The sequence below is a fragment of the Oreochromis niloticus genome, linkage group LG9 (assembly GCF_001858045.2).
Source record: "Oreochromis niloticus isolate F11D_XX linkage group LG9, O_niloticus_UMD_NMBU, whole genome shotgun sequence".
Lineage (NCBI taxonomy): Eukaryota > Metazoa > Chordata > Actinopteri > Cichliformes > Cichlidae > Oreochromis > Oreochromis niloticus.
Window position 1 is genome coordinate 30,114,576 of NC_031974.2, and position 20,440 is coordinate 30,135,015.

Genomic DNA, 20,440 nt, shown 5'->3' on the forward strand with positions numbered 1-20,440 from the left:
ATGCACAGTAAGTATTACGGTGCTTCTAAGGTAACAAAGGCAGCTCTTATCTACTTGCTGCTCAGTGAATGAGCAATGATGTAACTGGCATCTGCTGATTAAGTGGCCAGACAGTCAGACTGCTTTCTCAGGGACAGTCGTGCATCCAGGCCTGGAGGACAATGTCCCTTTTTGTGAGAGCATTTACACCAATAAATAAGGGAGGCTGGAAAGTAGGCTAAAATGCTCTGACATAAGCAGTTCTCAGGCTGTCTCACGGTTGATTTGACGCACAATATGAAGGAGGAAATGTCTTACATAACTTCTTCAGCAAAATTCCCCTAGGAGGGAAATGATCAATTGTTATAAAATGGTGAAAAAAACAAGAGCAGGCATTAGTTGTTTACTGGTCATCACAACTTTCCAGTACTCATTTGTCTTACACTTACACTTACCCGCATAGGTATACAGTGAGTGCCACAAACTCATGATTCATTCCCTCAATTAACACATACAAAGGCATGAATATCCATCACCTTACTGGAATGTGTTGATAAGTCTGTCTGAACCTAAATTTGATCTCCACAATATTCTGATAAAGTATTATGAAGATATTCACTTCAGTGTGTACAAAATAACTGGATTTAATCTACCCGTTTATGTGCATTAACTCCTTTTTCCAGTGCCTTTTATACACAACTGCACAAAATATTCTAAACCAAGGCTTGTGTCTGCTGTAAAATAGTGATGATTGTAATGTTTTGAACATGTTTTTTTTAAAGGTTTGATTTTTAGTGGACATACAGACCAACTTCACCTTGACCTTGTTTTAAAACAAGAAGAGGTTCTGTGTGTGTGCAAAGTCAGATACCTGTCATACATGACTGGTTTGAGTATATAAGTTTCTGAGGAGGCTAATCTTAATTATTAACTTTTTTAATTGGGTGTGGCCTTCCCAGGCCAATATGTGGGTTTACCTGTTCAGCCACTTCTCCAGCTGTACAAGCCCTGAAATTTAAACATCCCCTAGTAACGGTGCACGTAACAACACAAATGCAGTCAGATGGTACACTGACTGGTCTTTACCCTGTCAGTACCCCAGCACAAAGTCTGCGTGATGGCTCAGAAGTTACAGTGGTGAGTGCCCCTGCTTTATTGTTTGAACCACCCCACCCAAAAAACAAAACAAAAAAACCCCAAAAAACAACAAAACCCTTATACTTGAGAGGAGAAACCTTTTACAATTTACTATTACACTGAAAAGCATGTGGTAAACCACATTTTGCATGAGCATACACACAGCCTAAGCTTCTGGTTTTGCAGACAGTGGTGAATTTTTCTGCCCTGACAACAACAACACTTAAACTGAGTTCAACTCTCTCTGGCGGCTCGCATTACCACTCCCAAAATAGATGTATTGATTGATTCAATATACAGGGGAAGATGGGAAGACGCTGGATTTGCAACAGATACACCAAGTGCAGGCCAGTGACACAAGGACAAACTTCTCAGCAATGTAGCAATGTAGATCATTCCTGCTGTTGTGCAGCCTCAAGACTCCCTAGCTTTTATCTTCTTCATGGCTATCATATCTAACAGTTCCTTCTTTGTCAAGTTTTAACCCTCTGTTTTATATTAGAATCTAGAGATATTTGGTAGCCTTAAGTTGTATAATCATTATATACAGGAAAATACAGAGAAATGTATTTGATACAAAAGCAACAAAGAGAACAAAAAACTATTGTTTATTTTGCTAAGACTTGGTTGACCTTGGGTTCTGCAATTTCAATAAAATTGCATTTAATTTTACTGCAATTAAATTCAAATAGTGCTTTGAAATGAATAAACGTTATCATTTCAGCTATAATGAAAAGTAACACTAACACATCTCACGTTTACCACGTCGCCTATCTACCCATATGACACTGCCCTCTGGTGGGCAAAGGAGAAAGTGAACTTTTCTGTGACATCAATCCTTGAACGGGACAGTGTTAAACTGTGAGACACATACAAACAAAGCAAAACAAAAGGATAACAAAACAATAATAATAATTATAAATAACTTACATGTTCAAAAAAAAGAGGAGGAAGAAGAACAAGCTTATTTAATCCCACCCCTTCTCACTATTTGGTAACTAAGTATTAAACACTTTTTCTTCCTGTTTATGCCCTATCCATCAGAAATTTGCTTCACCTATTTGCTTTCATAACCCCAGTAACACATCAAAGGATATGAAGATATACAAATTTACAGATAAATAAACATAAACATACGTGTGCACCCACCCACACACACACATACACACGCACACATCCCTTGTGTGAAAACGGTGTGTGACAACACCCGGTCAAAGCCCTACCTCCTCCCTCTGCATATTTCTGTACCTCTTTTTAAACCAAGTCATGCTGAAACATTGCTGCAGTTCTTCACTTAGTTTGTTCCACAGCTTCACTCGACACACAGAGATGCAAAAACCGTGTAGTGCTGTATGGATACAGGGATGTTCGAAATTTAATTCCCCCCTCAAATTATACCCCCTCCCTTTTAAAAAGTCAATAAAGGAAATTGTGGTGTCTTGCAGGCTCAGATGGAATCTCTTTACCATATCATGTGAGTTCAGATCACATGCTTTTTCACACGTGATCTCCCCTTCCATTACTTCCTTCTCTCAAATGTGCATCACTTTTGACCTACAGAGTCCAGACGTTACAGACAAAGCCTGGTGATGTATGTAAATTTATACTAATAAAAATTCCTGGCACAATGGCAGAGAGACAAATGGAATTTACTTTTTAACCTCCAGTTAAGTGGAAAACCAGTTTTTTAGTTCCTTCTGTTTTCTAACCACTTCATTTTCACTTGTTTTCCCAGATGATTACTGATGAAAACATCGCCTCCAACAGACACAAAAAAAGGAAAAGAACATGTGTTCACGTGCAAAAACCCTAACCCTAACCCTATATATTTGCACACAATGTAATCAGGTCCACAATGGCAAGTGGAGAAAAGAAATGTAAGAATTCCAAACTAATGAACTCTTACGTTCCTAAATGTAATTATGAAAGTGCGAGTCTACCACTTGGGTTCCCTTCTGAAACATTTTAGTGACATTTGTCTGGTACTGAATGTGAACTCACATTTGTGGCAAGCAAACATTATATTGAAAAATCTACTTCAATTCAATCTACTTGCATTAAAATGATAAGTTAAAGGAAGTTAAAGGCACATAATATCTGCCTCTCAGGAAAGAGAAAAGACCATTCTGCATTATTTAACTTCATAATCCATCTATTAAAGACTATATTCAGTACAACAGCCTCAGATTAAACTTTCCTCTCTGTTGAAGGTTAAGGTACCAATTCTATATAAAGTCTTTCATTTTTAAAGTATTTATTTTGGCATAAGTGCAAACTTCTAAGCCCAGAAAATGTTCTGAAAAACCATAAATCAGTGAGCTTTAGAATTGCTGGTAGGTGGATTTTGTTATGTGTGTACTAAGAGTACTATCAAAGTTTATTTTCTAAACACCTACATGAAAAAAAAATCCTTTAATTAATTATATAACATTGAATGCAGTTCATCTGTAAACAATAGCACAAAAATGCTATGATCTTACAGTTGCAAGAGTAAATTTACTTGGGATTCTTGCATTAAATACCGACAACATTTTAATTCAAGTTACAATTACAGACAAACACAATCTGAATGAACTGAGAACACATAACCAGTCATATTGTTTTACTGTCTTTATTGAACCTTGAGCAATCAAAGTCCAGGCTATACAGGATGTGAACCTCTAGGCCTCTCCAAAAGTTACTTGGAGTCAAGAGTTCCACTTAAATGAGACTAAAGCATGTGTTGGGAATCCGACCTTTCCTCTAAATGACAGTCTCCTCTACATATCTATTAGTAGAGATGAACTGATCCAGTAACCAGGGAACAGAACAGCCAATTTCCAGCGTTTTCAGCCAGGACCAGGACTGGTCAGTCTCCCAAATATCTGATTACAGGCAGGTCTGTTTCATGTCCGCACAACATGCGTACAGAGATGCAGGTAAATACTGACTCGCACACTCATAGCCACATGTAAACATGTCGTTAGTGTGAAATTTCTCACTGTCATTGAAGACACAAAGTTTCCCAAAGTAAACCATGGAGGGACCACCACGCAACAAAGCTAACGTTCATCCTTATCTAGCTGAACATGGAGATTTCAAAGAAGCTAACAAAAAGAAAAGGGCTAAAGCTACTAGTAACCATAAGCCAGCATTGTCAGTATGAGATTTGGAACAGCAGAAATGATCAAAGCAGTTACTAGGAAGATTATGGAAACAGGTAAAAAAAAAAAAAAAGTGAAAACGATTAATACACTGTTATATAGTGATATTATAACACACTTAATTTGGAATAAATTGCAAAGAAATCCTGAAGTGCCCTTCAAATTTGGTAGAAATTAATAATTTCTTTTAATTACTAAGTTAATATTTTGCATTTTTTTAAACACTGTTGATATTTGTTTGTATGTGCTTGTATGGGCCAAATATTGGACAAGAAAACTGCATCAGTAAATGTGCATTACGCTTCAAGAGTCAGAATCTCATCCCAATTGTGAAGCACAGTGGAGGGAGCATCGTGGTGTGGGGCTGCTTTGCTACTTCAGGGCAGGAATGCCTTGCAATAGTTGACAAAACTGCAGCTAGGAGAATGACTGCGCAGCGGTCCGTATCTGACCTTAACCCAATTCACTAGCAGTCTATTCATTTGACTACTCTGTGGAATGATAGTCAACACCAATGTTGGACAGGCCTGCAACTGAAATGTTGTGTCATGACCTACAAAATGAACACTCAATCAAGACATCCCAGATATATAATGATCCAGACTTTCTCATAAACACGAAAGCTTAACCTCACTCCAACAGCGCTCTAAACCCAGACTGATTTCTAAAAAGAAAAGATGCAGGGGGGAAAAAGCTGTTTTTCCCAGCAGCTCCAGACCGAAAGTGTTTAAATCTTATTTTAAGGGACAGAATAGCAAACAATTTACACTTGTAAAAAGTTTTGAGTGAACTTATTAACTGAAGGAATACTGTTATATTATTGTATGTGTATGCATCGATTCAAACTGTGAAAGACTTTGTAACTGTGTGTTTTGAAAACTTTTTATTTTGAGGAATTTTGCTTAATTTTGTCCAATTCTGCACTTTATATGTTTGCAATAAAAGCATCAAAAGTATAACTACTGCATACAAGTGTGTTAATAATCAGATTCTATGTGTCTGCAATAATGAGTCTGATGAAAATCCAAACTACGTAACATAATAAGAACTCAAAACATAACTAGAAAAAAATAAGAAAGAAAAAAAGAGTCTTGGGGCAGTGAGTAAGATCAGCAAAAACAGAAGTTGACTCAAGTTTTTTGCCATCTCAGTTCCTTTTTTCAGCAGACAGCTCAGCACATGTCATGAGAGAGTTTGGAAGGATTGAAGCTTGCACTGCATCAGTCTCATCCCTGGAGTTTTACTGGACTGTAGGGTGGGGTTACAGAGGTTATAATAGGACTCCTAATTCAGAGACAGGCGGAACATGATACTCACGCGATGTCTCTCTCTACACATTTCTGATATCTGATATCCACTGAGGCCATGACCAAGTAACTGTACTGACTGTGCCCAGCTGCATTTTCTCCTTACATATACCTAAGGTGAACACAATAGCACAGACAGAAATTTAACACTGCTTTGTACAAAGCCCTTCTGTTTTGAAGTTTTATCAACTGCTCTATTCAGTAAATAGAGCAGTGTTTTTTTGTTTTTGTTTTTAATATTATTGTTGAATATACATATTTGGTCATTTTAAAAGTTATTTTCTTTATTTTGGATGATTGCACTTAACTTCCGGCGCCCCCCGTGTGCGGCAGCCTGTTACAGCAGCTCTGCTCATTCTGAGTTTCTTTCTTTCTTATCTTTTTTAACAAATTTCCCATGTGTGGGACTAATAAAGGTTATCTTATCTTATCTTATCTTCACTGGAAGGAATAATGCTAATATGTTTAAGTGTCATTACCTTGAGTCTTCACTGCTTTCTAGGGGCCTCATTTGGCTTTATGTTGTTCTACAACAATATTTACCATAATAGGAAAGGCAAAAAGGCCAAAATGACTCACAGTAAATGCCTTACTTAGGTTTACACATACCCAAGAGGTGGAAAACCCCCTGACTACCAACCCCAAATGTAGAGAATGTCCAGAGGGAAAAAACATGATGTCGTTTTTCCCCATCACATCTGTTCAGCAGCAGTGGTTTCCTGGTGCTGAAAGACTGCTAGCATTATTAACAAGACCACTTTCATCGTGTGTTGAAATAAAACAAACTGCACTGGTATGAGCAGTGCTTTGGAGGTGACTGGAAAAGTTCCACTTGCTTACTTCCATTTTCAGTTTGGTGCATTGTCTAAGAGATACTATGCACATTTAGTGATTTCTCAATCTAGATTTTGGTGTAAGTCACAAAATATGAGGAGCTAGATCCCCTCTAGTATCTCATATTTATGCAGTGTTAGAGCTGCCCCCCCCCCAAAAAAAAAAAAAATTAAAACAAGGAGGACTGCATGATGAAGGCTATTCAGCATGAAACATGTACCACACCAAACATAATGTTCATAAGTCAGAATTCCACACTACAGTGACTGGGACTCTGGTTGCCAGAGAGGGACAAGGGATGGGGTGGACGTTATTTTATGTGGTAGAGCATACAAGTTGGTGTCAGGGAAGAGAGTAGCTAGGTAACATTGGATGATTTTCAGAAAAGTGAAAGTGAAAGACTAGTTGTAAGTTCGGCAGTTGTAAAAACAAGAAATGGATAATGCAGAAAACTAAGGAAATCTACAGGAATGCATGACGAAGGAGTGTAGAGCAAAGCAAGAGAGAGAGCTAAGAAAATCCAAGTAATACTGAAGAGGGAGGTGCAATGAAGACAGGAGTTTAATTAACGAGATGATAAAGGACACACAATCAGTTACGCTCACAAAGGTAGAGGCAGAGGATATAAAGAGAAACAAACACATGATCGACTGTAATGAACCTTAATATGATTAGGTCAGATATATAATATCTGTCAGTGATGAATCTGTCTGCATACACACAGCAAATATTTTGTGTTTCAAAATGCATCTAAAACTCTGAAATAAAAGGTGAACCTATATACTACTAAGCTTTAAAGTTTTTTCATGCACATGAATTCAATTCAATTCAATTCAATTTTATTTATATAGCGCAGAATCACAACAACAGTCGCCTCAAGGTGCTTTATATTGTACAGCAGATATGATGATCATATGTAAACTTTTAACCACAGCTGTGCACCTTAAAAGTATGCTGGTATCATACCATCCCATGCTAAAACAACTATTGCTACAACCTACTGACACAGAAGAGAAATGCCTGTCTTTAATCAAGTTATCTTTAATTTCAATTTTGTAACAGACGAAAATTAAAAACAAAAAAGAAACCCTAGTTGGTAAAAACGGTCAAACTTGCAGTGATGTCAAAGCAGGAATTTATAGTTTGTTTGTTTTTTACTTCATCACGTTTTTTGGGGGGTTTCTACAAGACCCTTTGTGCCTTTGAATTTGGTATAGATTTGCACCTGAAACTGACACCAATAGACCCCCATTAACCACTCATCTACATTTACTAACTGCACAAGATTCCATTATTGCTTTGGTGGTAACTGCACTGTAAAGTGCTATGATAATGTGGATAATGACCTGAGGACAAATGCCCAATTCAAAATAAAATTACCTGATGAAAAGGCTGTTTGATTGAGCTGAACTGTGACCCAAAGGGGTGTGTGTTCTGAAACACCCTCTGTCTGACCGATGTAGCAAGTGGAACAAATATGTGAGACTGAATGGGCAGGGAGACAGGGGACTGTGAGGCCACACAAGAGCAGGAGCAGATATAGTGGATGCCAGGGCCCAGTTGGTGCTGACTGCTGGGCTCCAAATAAAGATGAGGGCAGCACATGACACCAAAGGTGCATGCCTTCTTGAACATGAACACACACACACACACGTACGACCACACAAACACACACACGCATGTACGTGCACACCCACACCCACCCATGTACACACACACACACACACACACACACACACACACACACACACACACACACACAGCAAGTGAGCTCTGGAATGACATTCTGAGGATGTTCATTTACCAACTCTGTCCCACTCATTCTCTACACATCATGTTATTATTAGCTGTAGCTGTAACATACAAACCCTCCACCTAAAAAATACATAAATGTTTTTCCCAAAAAGTTACATCTTTTAGTGTGGATGTAGCCTTTTTGGCAGGAGAAATGTTTTATCACTAACCCAAGTGACTTCTTCAGTCTCAGCTGACTGCAGGTTTCCCCAACCTTTTAAACAGTACATTTGCATAATGACTGAAACTAGCACCACTGGCGAACAAATGAGGTCAGTTTCTGGATCATTTATATGCAAATTGTCTTGACCATTGATCAGGGACTATTGATCAATGGCCATGAGTACCATTCACAGAGAGTTGGGGAATTGTAAGATGGTGAAAGATGTACCCTTAGGGCCCCTCCTCGATTTTACGTAAATGGCCTCCTTGACTCCCTGCTCAAACCAGCGTTCTTCCCTGTCCAGGATGCATACATCCTCATCATTGAAAGAGTGTCCACTGGCCTGTAGGTGTAAATAGACTGCGGAGTCCTGGCCTGACGAGTTAGCTCTTCTGTTTTGTGCCATCTGCTTGGCCAGAAGTTGTTTTGTTTCCCTGATGTTTAAATCACGGCAATCCTCCTGGCACTTAACAGCATAATTGAAGAAGTTCCTTATCTTGATCACCGAGTATGCATGTTGCCTATGATTGAAAAGCTGTCCAAGTTAGTAAAAAACTCTTAAATTGTACTCTGAATTAAACCAGAAGCCAGTGTAGCTGCATTAAGATTGGAGTCACATGTGAAAAGTTGGGGGATTTTGTCAGAAGCCTGGCAGTAGCATTTTAAAGAAATTGCAGCTGTTCTAAGGATGTTTTTCTAAGACAAGTTTATAGTGCATTGCAGTAATCCAATCATGAAGAAACAAATTCATGAATAATCATTTCCAGTTCAGCACGTGACACAACAGAGCTTAGTTTGGCAATACTTCTCAGATGATGAACCAGAGACTTGACATGCGCATCAAAAGTAAAATCAGAATCAAAGGTTATGCCAAGGATTGCCAGAAGATTTTGCCAAACAACCAAGAGGTCCAAGTGTCTCCTTTCTGGTGCAAACACAATTATTTTCTATCTTGATTTAATTAAAGAAATCTGTCTGCCATCCACGGTTTAACAGTGTGTAGGCACTTTAACAAACTGAAGTTTAGACATTTCACTTGGGTGAAACAAGGTGTACAACTGAATATCATCTGCATAGCTGGGAAAATAGATGTCCTTAAAGGCTGACAGAATGTGTCCAAGGGGAGCAAATATAAGAAGAACAATAGATTCCCCAAAACATAACACCAAAATGGAATGGATAAAGTGGCGATCTGTACTAGAGCTGGGCGATAGAACGATAACGATATGTATTGCGAAATAACTTTTTCTCGATAGAAAAATTTAACTATTGCGATAGGCCTCATCTCTCTTGTCCTCTTAAAAGAAAAAAAAAAGAACAGCCAATCCAAATTAAGTAGTGCAGAGCCGAACCAATCACAGCCGGAGCGTCACGTCACGTGACTTGTTACGTACAGCACAAGTGCCAAGGCGCACATGTGTATTTGTTTGGGAAGCAGCCAGCCGGGCTGCCCAGGTAATGGAGGAAATGAGTGTGCCCACTAGAGAAAAATCAACCGAGAGCATGAGCGAAGGTTACCGAAGAAAAAACAGATGATGGTTCCAATGCCGGAGAGATTGTCGAACGGAAAGGCCATAGAAGTTCCGTAGTGTGAAGGTATTTCGGCTATTTCAAGTCTGACAAAAAACAGAGTAGCGCGCACTGTAAATTGTGCCGAAAGCAAGTCTGGAAATACAAGATTGCATGCTCAATCTCTGACTGAAAGCGCTAATTCGTCATTCGGCTTTTGTCAGACTAAAGCAGTGGTTCCCAAACTTTTTTTGCCAGGCCCCCCTTTGTTTTACAAGAAAAATGTTCGCGCCCCCCCACCGCACAAACACATCCTCCAAACACACACACCCATATTTTGCTCCATTGCGGTTTATTTCACACCTCAAACATTTAGTAAATAATTAAGCAAATACAAGTAAACGGCAATAAATTACAGGTAGTAATAAAATATACTACTAACTCTTTTACGCTGCGTCCATCTCTTGGATTTATGTAAGCATCTTGTGTGTATTCAACACAATTGCCTCATGCTTTAAAGTTAAGTGTAGACACTACATGATATGCAGAGAGGGTATATTAAATTGTTCATATCAACAATATAGCAATGTTAAATCTCGCGACACCGCACGTGATTTCATCTTGCGCGCTTTGGATCGTGGTTTGAGGAAGGCATCCATCTCAGTCAAGTTGAGCAGCCGCCTCTACTTTTTTCGGTATACTGAAAAAAGGACATTGGGTGGTTGTTACATTTACAAAAGTCTAACTTGTAATTTAAACAAGGTAACTTCATGTTTCTATGGTGAACATAATTAAATCATGTAGGATCTGTAAGAAATTCAACAACCTAATTTGTTCTTGTTGAGATGACATGATATGTAATCTAGTAAGAGTGTTTGTTGCTGAACTCATGAAATTCACAAGATCACATGAGATTTCAAACTGCAGGAAAATCACTAGAGTTATAAGAGGCAGACAACTACACATACACTACGTGTATGCTATCACTATTTATTGTGGTTCAACCTGTCAAGGACAAAAACGTACAGAAAATTCTGCATCAAGCCTTGAAATGATAGCTTTCCTAGTGTTGTTAAGCCTGGCGTGGTGGTTAGTGCTGTTGCCTCACAGCAAGAAAGTCCTGGGTTCAAATCCACAATCTGGCTAGTTTGCAGTGGGTTCTCTTTGGGTATTCTAGTTTCCTCCCACAGTTAGAAGTCATGCAGTTATTAGAATTAGGTCAAGTGATGATTCCAAATTGCCCGTAAGTGCAAATGGTTGTTTGTCTCTAAGTGACAGACTGGCGAGCTGTCCTGCCTAGGGATGGGTACCGGTGTCCGGTGCCATGATGGCACCGGTTCTGACATAAACGGTAGTAACCAGACCGAAAAGCAGCGCACAGTTCGGTGCTTTTTTTTTCCTAAGCCAATTCTAGCCAGTCATTTTACGTTTCCGAGGATAGTAGGCGGGACCAGGTACGTACGTTCTTTTAGAGCAGAGCTACAGATTAAAAATGCCCAAGGCGAAGCGATCAAAAGTCTGGCTGTACTTCGCAGCAAAAGATGCAAACTCAGCAGCCTGCAACAAGTGCTTTAAGCTGATACTGTGATACTGTCAAAGGAGGTAACACCTCAAATCTGATGAAACAGATTTGAGGCGACACATAGCGGGTTTTTTTTAAAGCCGAGAAATGCGCCGTGTTTGATAGCTTGCTGCGAGACCTCACACCATGCACATCTACTGCGGGTGGGTTGCCTGCTATCGGACCCAGAGTTAGCAACATCCCCCAAAAACCCGAAGAGTAGAGTCCTGGCCCCTAGCCCTGTCACCGTAGCAGAAATGATGACGGATGATGATGGCAGCAGCAGCCATTCTTCTCTGCGTGAGTAGCTTAATGTTGTCTGTGTGTAATTTACGTTGAGTAGGCTAAACACATTATTACATTAATGCATGTAAGGTGAACTAGCAAACACCGTCGTAGTTACATGCGGCTGTCTTCTTGTTTGATGGCAGATACTCCCTTCACCCTGGCCAAAAAGGCTAAAATGACCAAAGAAAAAGTGGAAAACAGTTTCAAACATGAGAGGTTTTTGGACAAAGTTTTTGTTTTTTCCATTGTTTAAGCACTGCTTCCAGCCAAGACTGAGACCATATATGCCCTATAGCTGCAGAAAAGGCTAACATTGTTATCTTTTTACAAAAAAAAACAGCTGAACATGAGAGGTTTTTGGACCAATTTTGTGTTCTCCATTCTTTAAGCACCGGTTTGAGCACCGTTTAAGCACCGGCACCGTTTCAAAAGTACCGGTTTGGCACCGGTATCGGATAAAACCTAAACGATACCCATCCCTAGTCCTGCCTCTTAACCTATCACTTCTGTAAGCAACCTGGATAAAGATGGTTGTTGTAAATCCATTCAACTTTTATGTTAACCAGACTCTAGACTTTGTTGAACATTATGTAATATGAAGACAACATGTAGTATTTAAGTGATCAAGTAGTATTGGGGCAAAAGTTATTGAATAATGTTGGAGTAAAATGACAAAGTTGTGAAGGATTAAAATATCCCAAGAGCTCAACTTACTTCATCTAAACATGTTTAAATCACATTTTATCAACACAATATGCACAAGTTTATTGAATATGAATAAGTTTGAATAACTTTAAGTTCAGCGACAGCAAAACAATTGTGTGCAACCAATGTCCAATATTGAATTAAGTAAATTCAACATGCTCTTTTTTTCAGTGTACAACCCAACATCCGAGGCTGGCTGATAAAAGAGTACCCCTCGGACACAGTTCAATAGGGGTGTGTGGTATGTGGACTGCTGCCAAGTCTCAGTCAGGAATAAAAAAATCCAGATTTGTGGATTGTATAAAGTCATGCTTAGTGAGATGGAGAACAGAGCAGCCACAGATGCAGCCCATTTCAGAGGACGGAGAAACTGTGGGTTTGATCCACAAAAGTCATGTAGTCCACTCACCGACGGGATAAAAGGCAACGTGAGCGAAGAGTCTGGATAAACACTCCAGAGATAGCTGTGTCGCAGAGGTCCAAGCAGCATGTAAAATGAGTAAGACTGAAACTGTCAAAAATGAAATTAATAACTGAGTAGTAAATATTTCCACATTCTTTTAAATATACCACAAAAGATTTAAAAAGAAATGTAAAGTGTATCTAGAGGGGAATTTAATTTCTATCTCACATCTAGATATTTTTTATTTATAAGTCATTTGTTTTAAATTTAATAATTTGTTTCCCTTTAAATGCTTTCACTGTTTATTTTTCCCCAACTTTGATATTGTGTCAGGCAACTTGGCTCAAAGTAAAGTGCAGAGTGGGAAAATGTTACAAAGGTGAATAAATATAGAAGCAAATTACAACCTGATTAATATTAATGTTATATAAATAATTTTATTTTTTTATTTAACATTTGGTGCACTCAATGAGGCATTGATCTATATCTTATTATTTACCTTCTGAGATTGGACCTTCAAAAAAAAATCATAACCAGCTAACATATTAATACAGATTACTTTTGCTGATTCTCTATAAAGAATCCCAGGCAGCAGAAACAGTCACAGAGATGAGAGCTTAACAGTCTCTCAGCCTGATGTGAATCTGACACCTTCTGAAGACTCTAGAACCTCATTTATATTTCAATGCCTGCTTAATCTCTCATAAATCCAAATGCAATCTTAATCATCCTCCGCATCTAACGCAAGCCGCGAGGTCACACCCACAAACTGCTTAATGTCATTTCATTCACTATGGCCTTTTCCCGCTCTTCGAACGACCTAAAATCTGAACAGGGACCAAGTCACAAGAGCATTTTTAGATCAACTAAAGTGTTTTAAGAGGAGCCCAAGGCAGTGTAACACATAGACACCATCATTCACACAACAACACGTTCTTTTACATCATTTATATTTCTTCATAACTGCTGTTTCCTCTTTACGAGAGACTTTACTTAACATTTGTTTTGTAACCTTGAGTTGTGGAAAACACAGCACTCCAGTTCCACTAAACTGTCAAATGCATTCAAATTGCATTGGACCTTTGGAAAACTACATTCCACTGTCAAATAAAGCCTCCTTTATTAACAAATTAAAAGTCACAACTTGTAATATGCAGTCAGCTTTATTCAGAGCCTGCATCTGGTCTCTGTTTGACTGTGTAGTATGTAACTAAAAGAGGAACCTTCCTATTGAGCATGCTGATACATGCAAGTTTATCTGTGCAGTGCCTCTGTAGTGGAAAATGGCTAACCATTGATCGTGTAAACATAATTAAATCTATTATCTGCTACCGCTAACTTCATCATAGGGAATTCAATTAAACAGAGGCCCCTATAGATCTGTAAACAGATTATACCAAAACAAACAACTTTCTACTGATTGCAGTAAACCGAGTGTCACAGATGAATGAAGTGCGGAAATTGAAATCGAACTGAAGTCAGTACCTAATAAGATGTTTCAGTGATAAATAACTCCTGAAGTAGAGACTTCATTATACAGAGGGTCATTAATATCTATAATCCATCTCAGCAAGTTTCTGGTATAGGTTTGTCCACTTTTTCACTTTTTAAAACCATCACTGGACCCATTGTGCAAGCACACTTCACATGGCTATAACTCCGTTAGTATTTGTGTTAGAGACAAAACAAGCACAAAGAATTCACAGGGCCTAGATTTTTCCATGTGCGCTTCACATTAGCATAACTCCTCAACTATATTTGGCTGGAGAGAATTTCTCAGTCAAAATTACAAAATAAATCTGTTTGGCCAGTGTGGATCTTTTTCAACGAAGGGTTAAAGGCGTTCAAATCAATTAAAATGCAAGTACAAGATGTTTTTATTCCTATTCCCGTCACAATTTCCAGCCAGTGACATTAGTGAAGTAGGTATTTTTACAACCACCACCACAAAAAAACAAACAAACAAACAAAAAACATCCTCAGATTTTATAGCAGCACATTCATTGGAGCGACATGTAACATATGACATCATTTGGCAGCCACATTCTTTGCCCGCCCAGTTGCATGTGGCCACAGGCACTCTTCTTGGCGGCACATGCTCTTTGGTTGTTCTCTGGAGTCACGTTACAAATTTTTGGGAGATTACAATTTTTGCCGTTGAAAACTTGCTCCCAATCTACCATCATCACTGTCTGGCTGACAGAACACACAAAGCACAACAAGCCCCAATAATGCACCCTCGCATGATATCTCACATGCACAAACACACCCATCATCTTCTACTTAGCAACACACTCTGAATTTGAATGAAATACCATCTATGCATTAAAGCAGAATAGCCAAGTCCCAACTTGTCATCGTATTATAGACGAGGTAATTGGGTTGAACACATTTTCATGGCTTTGCAGCTCAGTGCTGGCTTTCAGTTAAAAACACCTACTGCTCCAGTGAGGTGAAGGTTTATTCCTACCAAACTACAACCTGTTTGATTTAAAACAATATTTCTATGCTCAAAATCAAGCTACAAATGAGTATTTTAGTGTTTCTACCAACCTTGCTAAAGACTCAGGCGTGAGAAAAACCCCCAAAAAACATGCGCATACTCACAGCCGCGCACAAACATGTCATTAACATGTAGGCTCCTCACTGTGAGTGAAGACAAAGTTCCACCTCTAAATGGCTTACGAAAATAAATCAATATAAAGGTTTTGGAGTGGGCTAGTCAGAGTTCTGACTCAGTTTGATTGAGATTCTTTGGCATGACCTTAAAGAGTCAACCTCCGACGTAGTTGAATTCAAACAATTCTGCAAAGACGAGTGGGCCAAAATTCTTCCACAGTGATGTGAAAGACTCATCGTCAGCTATCACGAATGCTTTACTGCAGCTCTTGCTGCCAAGAGTGGCACAACAAGTTATTAGGTTCATGGGTCAATTTCTTTTTTACACAGGAGCACGTAGGCTTGGGACGTTTTTCCCCTCGATAAATGAAATCATCATTTAAAAACTGCATTTTGTATTTACTTGCGTTATCTTTGTCTAATATTAAAATTAGCTTGATGATCTGAAACATTTAAGTGTGACAGTAGGAAGAGGGAAAATACTTCTTATCAGCACTGCATGTCAGGTAAATGTACGTGTTAAAACCCCTGTTGGATCCTGGGAAGGAGATCCCTTTGAGGCTATGTCGGGAAGGACCAAATCAAACACGGTGGTGAACCCTTGTTAATAAAGGAGAAGACAAAAGAAGCCTTAAAGTCAGGTGTACGCCAACTCAGTTTCAGTTATTAGTTATACCTCCCTCGGGTAGCAGAGCACTTTATTTAGAGTTGTTTAAGGAAAAGCAGCTCCTCTAACTTCCTGCAGTTTGGAAGAAAATTTATAAAATTGTAATTAATAACTGTAATTAATAATTTATAAATTGATTTTATTACAAAAATAGTATAGTGCATTGAAGAAGCACTGTTTTTTGCTGGTATACATTGTCAGTTATACTTCTTAGAAATAAATCTGGAATCAGCAAAAACTGATACTAATGAAAAAATATAAATAAATAAATACAATAAAACAATCGAAAATGAGAATCGGCACATCTCTACTTCCACATGCACGTGCTTGTGAATGTTCCCTACCATGGTCAGTCCATACGCTGCCGAGCGCACCCAGTTTGTTTTTGATGAATAGCTTTATTTAACAACTTTAACCATTTTTCATACTTTCAGTGAGTTATTTCAACAAGTTCTTTCCGTTTTGCCCCCTGCTTGTTTAGTTTCAAAATTTTTGCATCTTTTTCTACAAGATTAGATTTTCTTTTCAAAACATATAAACGCTACTTTTCACTGCTTTTTGCTGCACAGCAGGTTGCTCTGCGTGTTTGATTAGGCAGTTTTATGTCAGATGCTCCTTCTGACACTACCCTAAAGCGAATTTGTGTCTCCGGTTGGAATCAAGCCAAGCAACCTTTTGCTTGTAAAATCTGTTTTGTTTTATAGGTTATTTTTTTCACACAAGTTGAACCCATCTTTCCACATATCCTACCGTTACTGTACAATAACCCACTGGAGTACTTGTAGCTTCATGTTAATCACTGCTCTAAATCAACAGAGGCTTTAACAGGACCAGAAACTTGTCACCCATCCAGCATCTTATACTAGCTCTGAGCCTGTGGGATACTTTTGTTGGACCTAACATAACTTAAACTTATTTCGTCAATCGCAAAAGTCTCCTCTGTCACCATGATTCATCACGAGTACCCACCCAGTAACCACCACTAGCACTGTGAGATTTATCTTCTTTTTTCATCCATATTTAATTATTAAGACTAAAATTTGCCTTTCCTTCGTGGTGTCTAAACATTGTTTACATTTACATATGAAATGGCCATAAGCAGGATGACCCTTATGGACACAAATAAACTCAGAGTACTTTAAGTGCCAGGCAATTCTTCTAGGACCTTCTAAGCACCCACCTGTTGCTATAGATGCACCTTGTTTGCATGAACAAAGCTTGAGAATAAAGCCTACAGCCAATTGTGGTTCAGCTCAGAGACACATACTGTAAACCAAGAACAGTGAATTTGGGAAATCTCTGGCACTATGTGAAATTAAAACTATATTTGGACCATTGTGAAAGACAAAGGTTACCACAGGAGCACCTTGCTACATATTCTACATATGTTGAGAACAGAACAAAACAAGGTATGCTAGGCGGCCTTTTATCTTCTGCCCTTTATTTTCAAAAAATAAAAATGTTTTGGAAAATAAAAAGGCGCCAAAACCTTGTCATATTATTGTACTTTACATTTATTAACAAACACTCGATTCCAGATAAAAGACAGAGGAAATTCGCAGGGACCTAAACAAATACAGTCTGCTTTATGTGCGCTTCAATTAGGTGAGCAGAGATGTCGTTTTAATCTTCCAAACTGTCTGACGGAACTTTTAATGCCGGTAAAATCTCTATATGAGGCACCAGGATACAAACCAATAAAGTTTTGATTGTTGTGGTTAATGTGAACAGGTTCCGCAGGTCTGCTTCGGTTTTATTAGATCACAGCCCGGGAGAAACACGACAGCTAATCCTCTAAAAGGTGGATAGGTGAGATAAGAAGTGGGACACGGAGTCTGCGCCTGTCTGTAGCACACTTACCGTACTTGTTAGGCTCCCTGTTGTACTCCAGGATAGGCACCGCAACGCCGGGGTCCAGGGGTTCGAACACGGAGTCTTCAAGCGGCTCTTTTTCCTGCCCCGTGTCGGTGCTGCTGCTGCTGCCGCCGCCGGTGTCGAATCCCGGGTCAGCAGCAACCGCGTCCAAGTGAGCCCCTGTGCGGGGACAGTCCCTCCACCGCCAACGGGGACTACCACAAATCTGTCCCCCATGTTCTTTTTCTTCACCTGTGGAACTTTTCAGTGGAGGACAACACAGAGGGTAGTTTGTGCTCCTCACCCTGCGCGTGCAAGTACCCAGGACAGCCAGCAGTTCCCACTCACGCCTTCGATCAGAGGATTGATTACAGTATGGCTGTGCCCGCCCTCTCTGCTCGCCCATTGGTTTAGAATGCCAAGGAGCGCTGTCAATCGTTCCCAGAAGCAAATCGGAGTTGTCGAAATCTGTCAATTGTGAAAAGGGTAGTTACTAATATTTCTATCAAATTAACAATATTCTCCTCAAAAATTCGAAGTTCTGTAGTTATTACAGTATGATTTAGTTGCTCAAAGTCCCCAAATTAAATCAAAATGACAATAGTTAATACATTTTCAATCTTCAAAAGTTCTTATATTTAATTTTAAATATATTCGAAAAAGCTATTCGTTTTTATCTAAAACAGAGGGACCATTAGACAGCAACAAATATAATTTAAAAACGCAGGCGCATACAGGATTCTTAAAATAGTGCATGTTAGAACCCTGCTGTCACAGTGGGCCACATGTACTGGCATGTCTCACACTGGACTCATTACAGGCTTTTTTAGTGAGCTCAAAGTGATGGGGTAATTAACACCCACTCTGTACATCCTCCCCATCAATAGCCTTTCACAGAGACTCAATAAATCATTCTAATTTAAAAAGTAAGGATGGGTTAGTCATTTGTCAACACCTTGCCATAATAACTTTGGTATGTTCCAGCTTAGAATAAATGGTTCCTTAATACTGCAGGAGAAAATGAACTCTCATATTTCCCAGCAGTTTTGATACATAATCAGAATGGAAACAACACACCCTTCGACACAGTTTTGGTATTCTCAATTCCACAGGCTTAAGCATAGCTCACACCTAGCATCCTTAACATTTCTAGTATGTTTGGCTTTTGAATCAAGTTTATGTGTCTGAAAACTGCACAGAAACCAGACAGATCATCTAGTGGTGGAAATCCCAGATCAAGCTCAAACCAAGCTAAGGGATTTAAGTGCTCCTTGGGCTTATGAGCTATCTGTTTGCCAAATTCACAGGAAATACGTTCACATGTCACTCAAAGTCAAAATAAGTAATGCTGAACTTCTTCATAGAGATTGCATAAGCAACACTTCTAACAAGCAGAACTATTTCCTAACAGTTCATGAAGCATGTCATGTTAGCTCACTAAGTCAGACTGAAAATTATTTGTTGACATAGCCATGGATCCCTACACTCCTAAACTCCACTCAACTCCACTGGTGTTAGTGTCAGTATTTCAGGTTTGAAAGTCAACCATCTGTTTACAAAAGAAATGCAAAATAACTAAATAAAGCTTGTAAAATAAACTAATAAAATAAAACGTGCAAACTAACCACAGAGGCAAACAAAATTGATACAGGGACTGGACTGTAAGAACAGCAACTAACTAAACTAAATTAAATGATAACATTTATTACAAAGTTACCAAATATAATAAAATAGCTCTAATAAATACAAGTAATAAAATGACTGCGACTGAATACAAAGCAAAAGAAAAAACGAAGAAGAAGAAAAAAACAAGATGCAGGAAAACTATAAATGGGCACAAAACAACAAAGAAGGACACAATAGAAAAAATGCAATAGAATTGATTTTTTTCTCCAAAAGTAGATGCAAGTCAGCTATAAAAACACAACTGAAAGTGATTAAAACAACAACAAAAAAGAACAACAACACGCACTGTAAAGGAACAAACAATGATCAAAGGGATGCATAAAAATAAAATAATAATAAAATAAAACAAACTTGAAAAAAAGAAGCTGAGAAAGAAAGAAAAACCAGAGGAGAGATATAACAAAAATACAAAGGGACACCAAATGACCTTTTTATGTGTCTGAGACTGGTCTATTATTATGTCTCCATAGGTATTATTTCAACCTTGGAAAAGCAGTTATTTTGACTTCACTAAGAGTATAACTACAGATAAAGTCAATTTTATTATAAAATTTTATTACAGCAGAAAACTTGAATCTTATTAGTCGCCTGACTAATGTACTAACTTCATTACAAAAGGCTTCTGAACTTGCAAACCTGATTGTTTCCTTTTCTAATGGCCTCTTCAAGCTTCTCGTATGCCTTGTAGTCTGTCATATACTTTTTGGTTATCCACAGATTCTCAGGAGAGAATATTCTGGATGAACTCCAGGAGACCACTCAGACAGTAATTGCTTGAAGGGTGTTACGTG

At 38.6% G+C, this 20,440-nt stretch overlaps 1 protein-coding gene across 4 annotated transcripts in view; it reads right to left on the reverse strand.

Annotated features, from left to right (window-relative positions):
* The window catches only part of LOC100706669 (solute carrier family 12 member 7), a 73,071-nt gene extending 54,687 nt beyond the window's left edge, over positions 1-18,384 (reverse strand). For all 4 annotated transcript variants that reach the window (XM_005471619.3, XM_005471617.4, XM_005471616.3 and 1 more), the window contains exon 1: positions 17,970-18,384. In XM_005471619.3, coding sequence (XP_005471676.2) covers positions 17,970-18,369 — 400 coding nt within the window. In that variant the 5' untranslated portion in view covers positions 18,370-18,384. The remainder of the gene's footprint in view (positions 1-17,969) is intronic.
* Between the last annotated feature and the right edge of the window lie 2,056 nt (positions 18,385-20,440).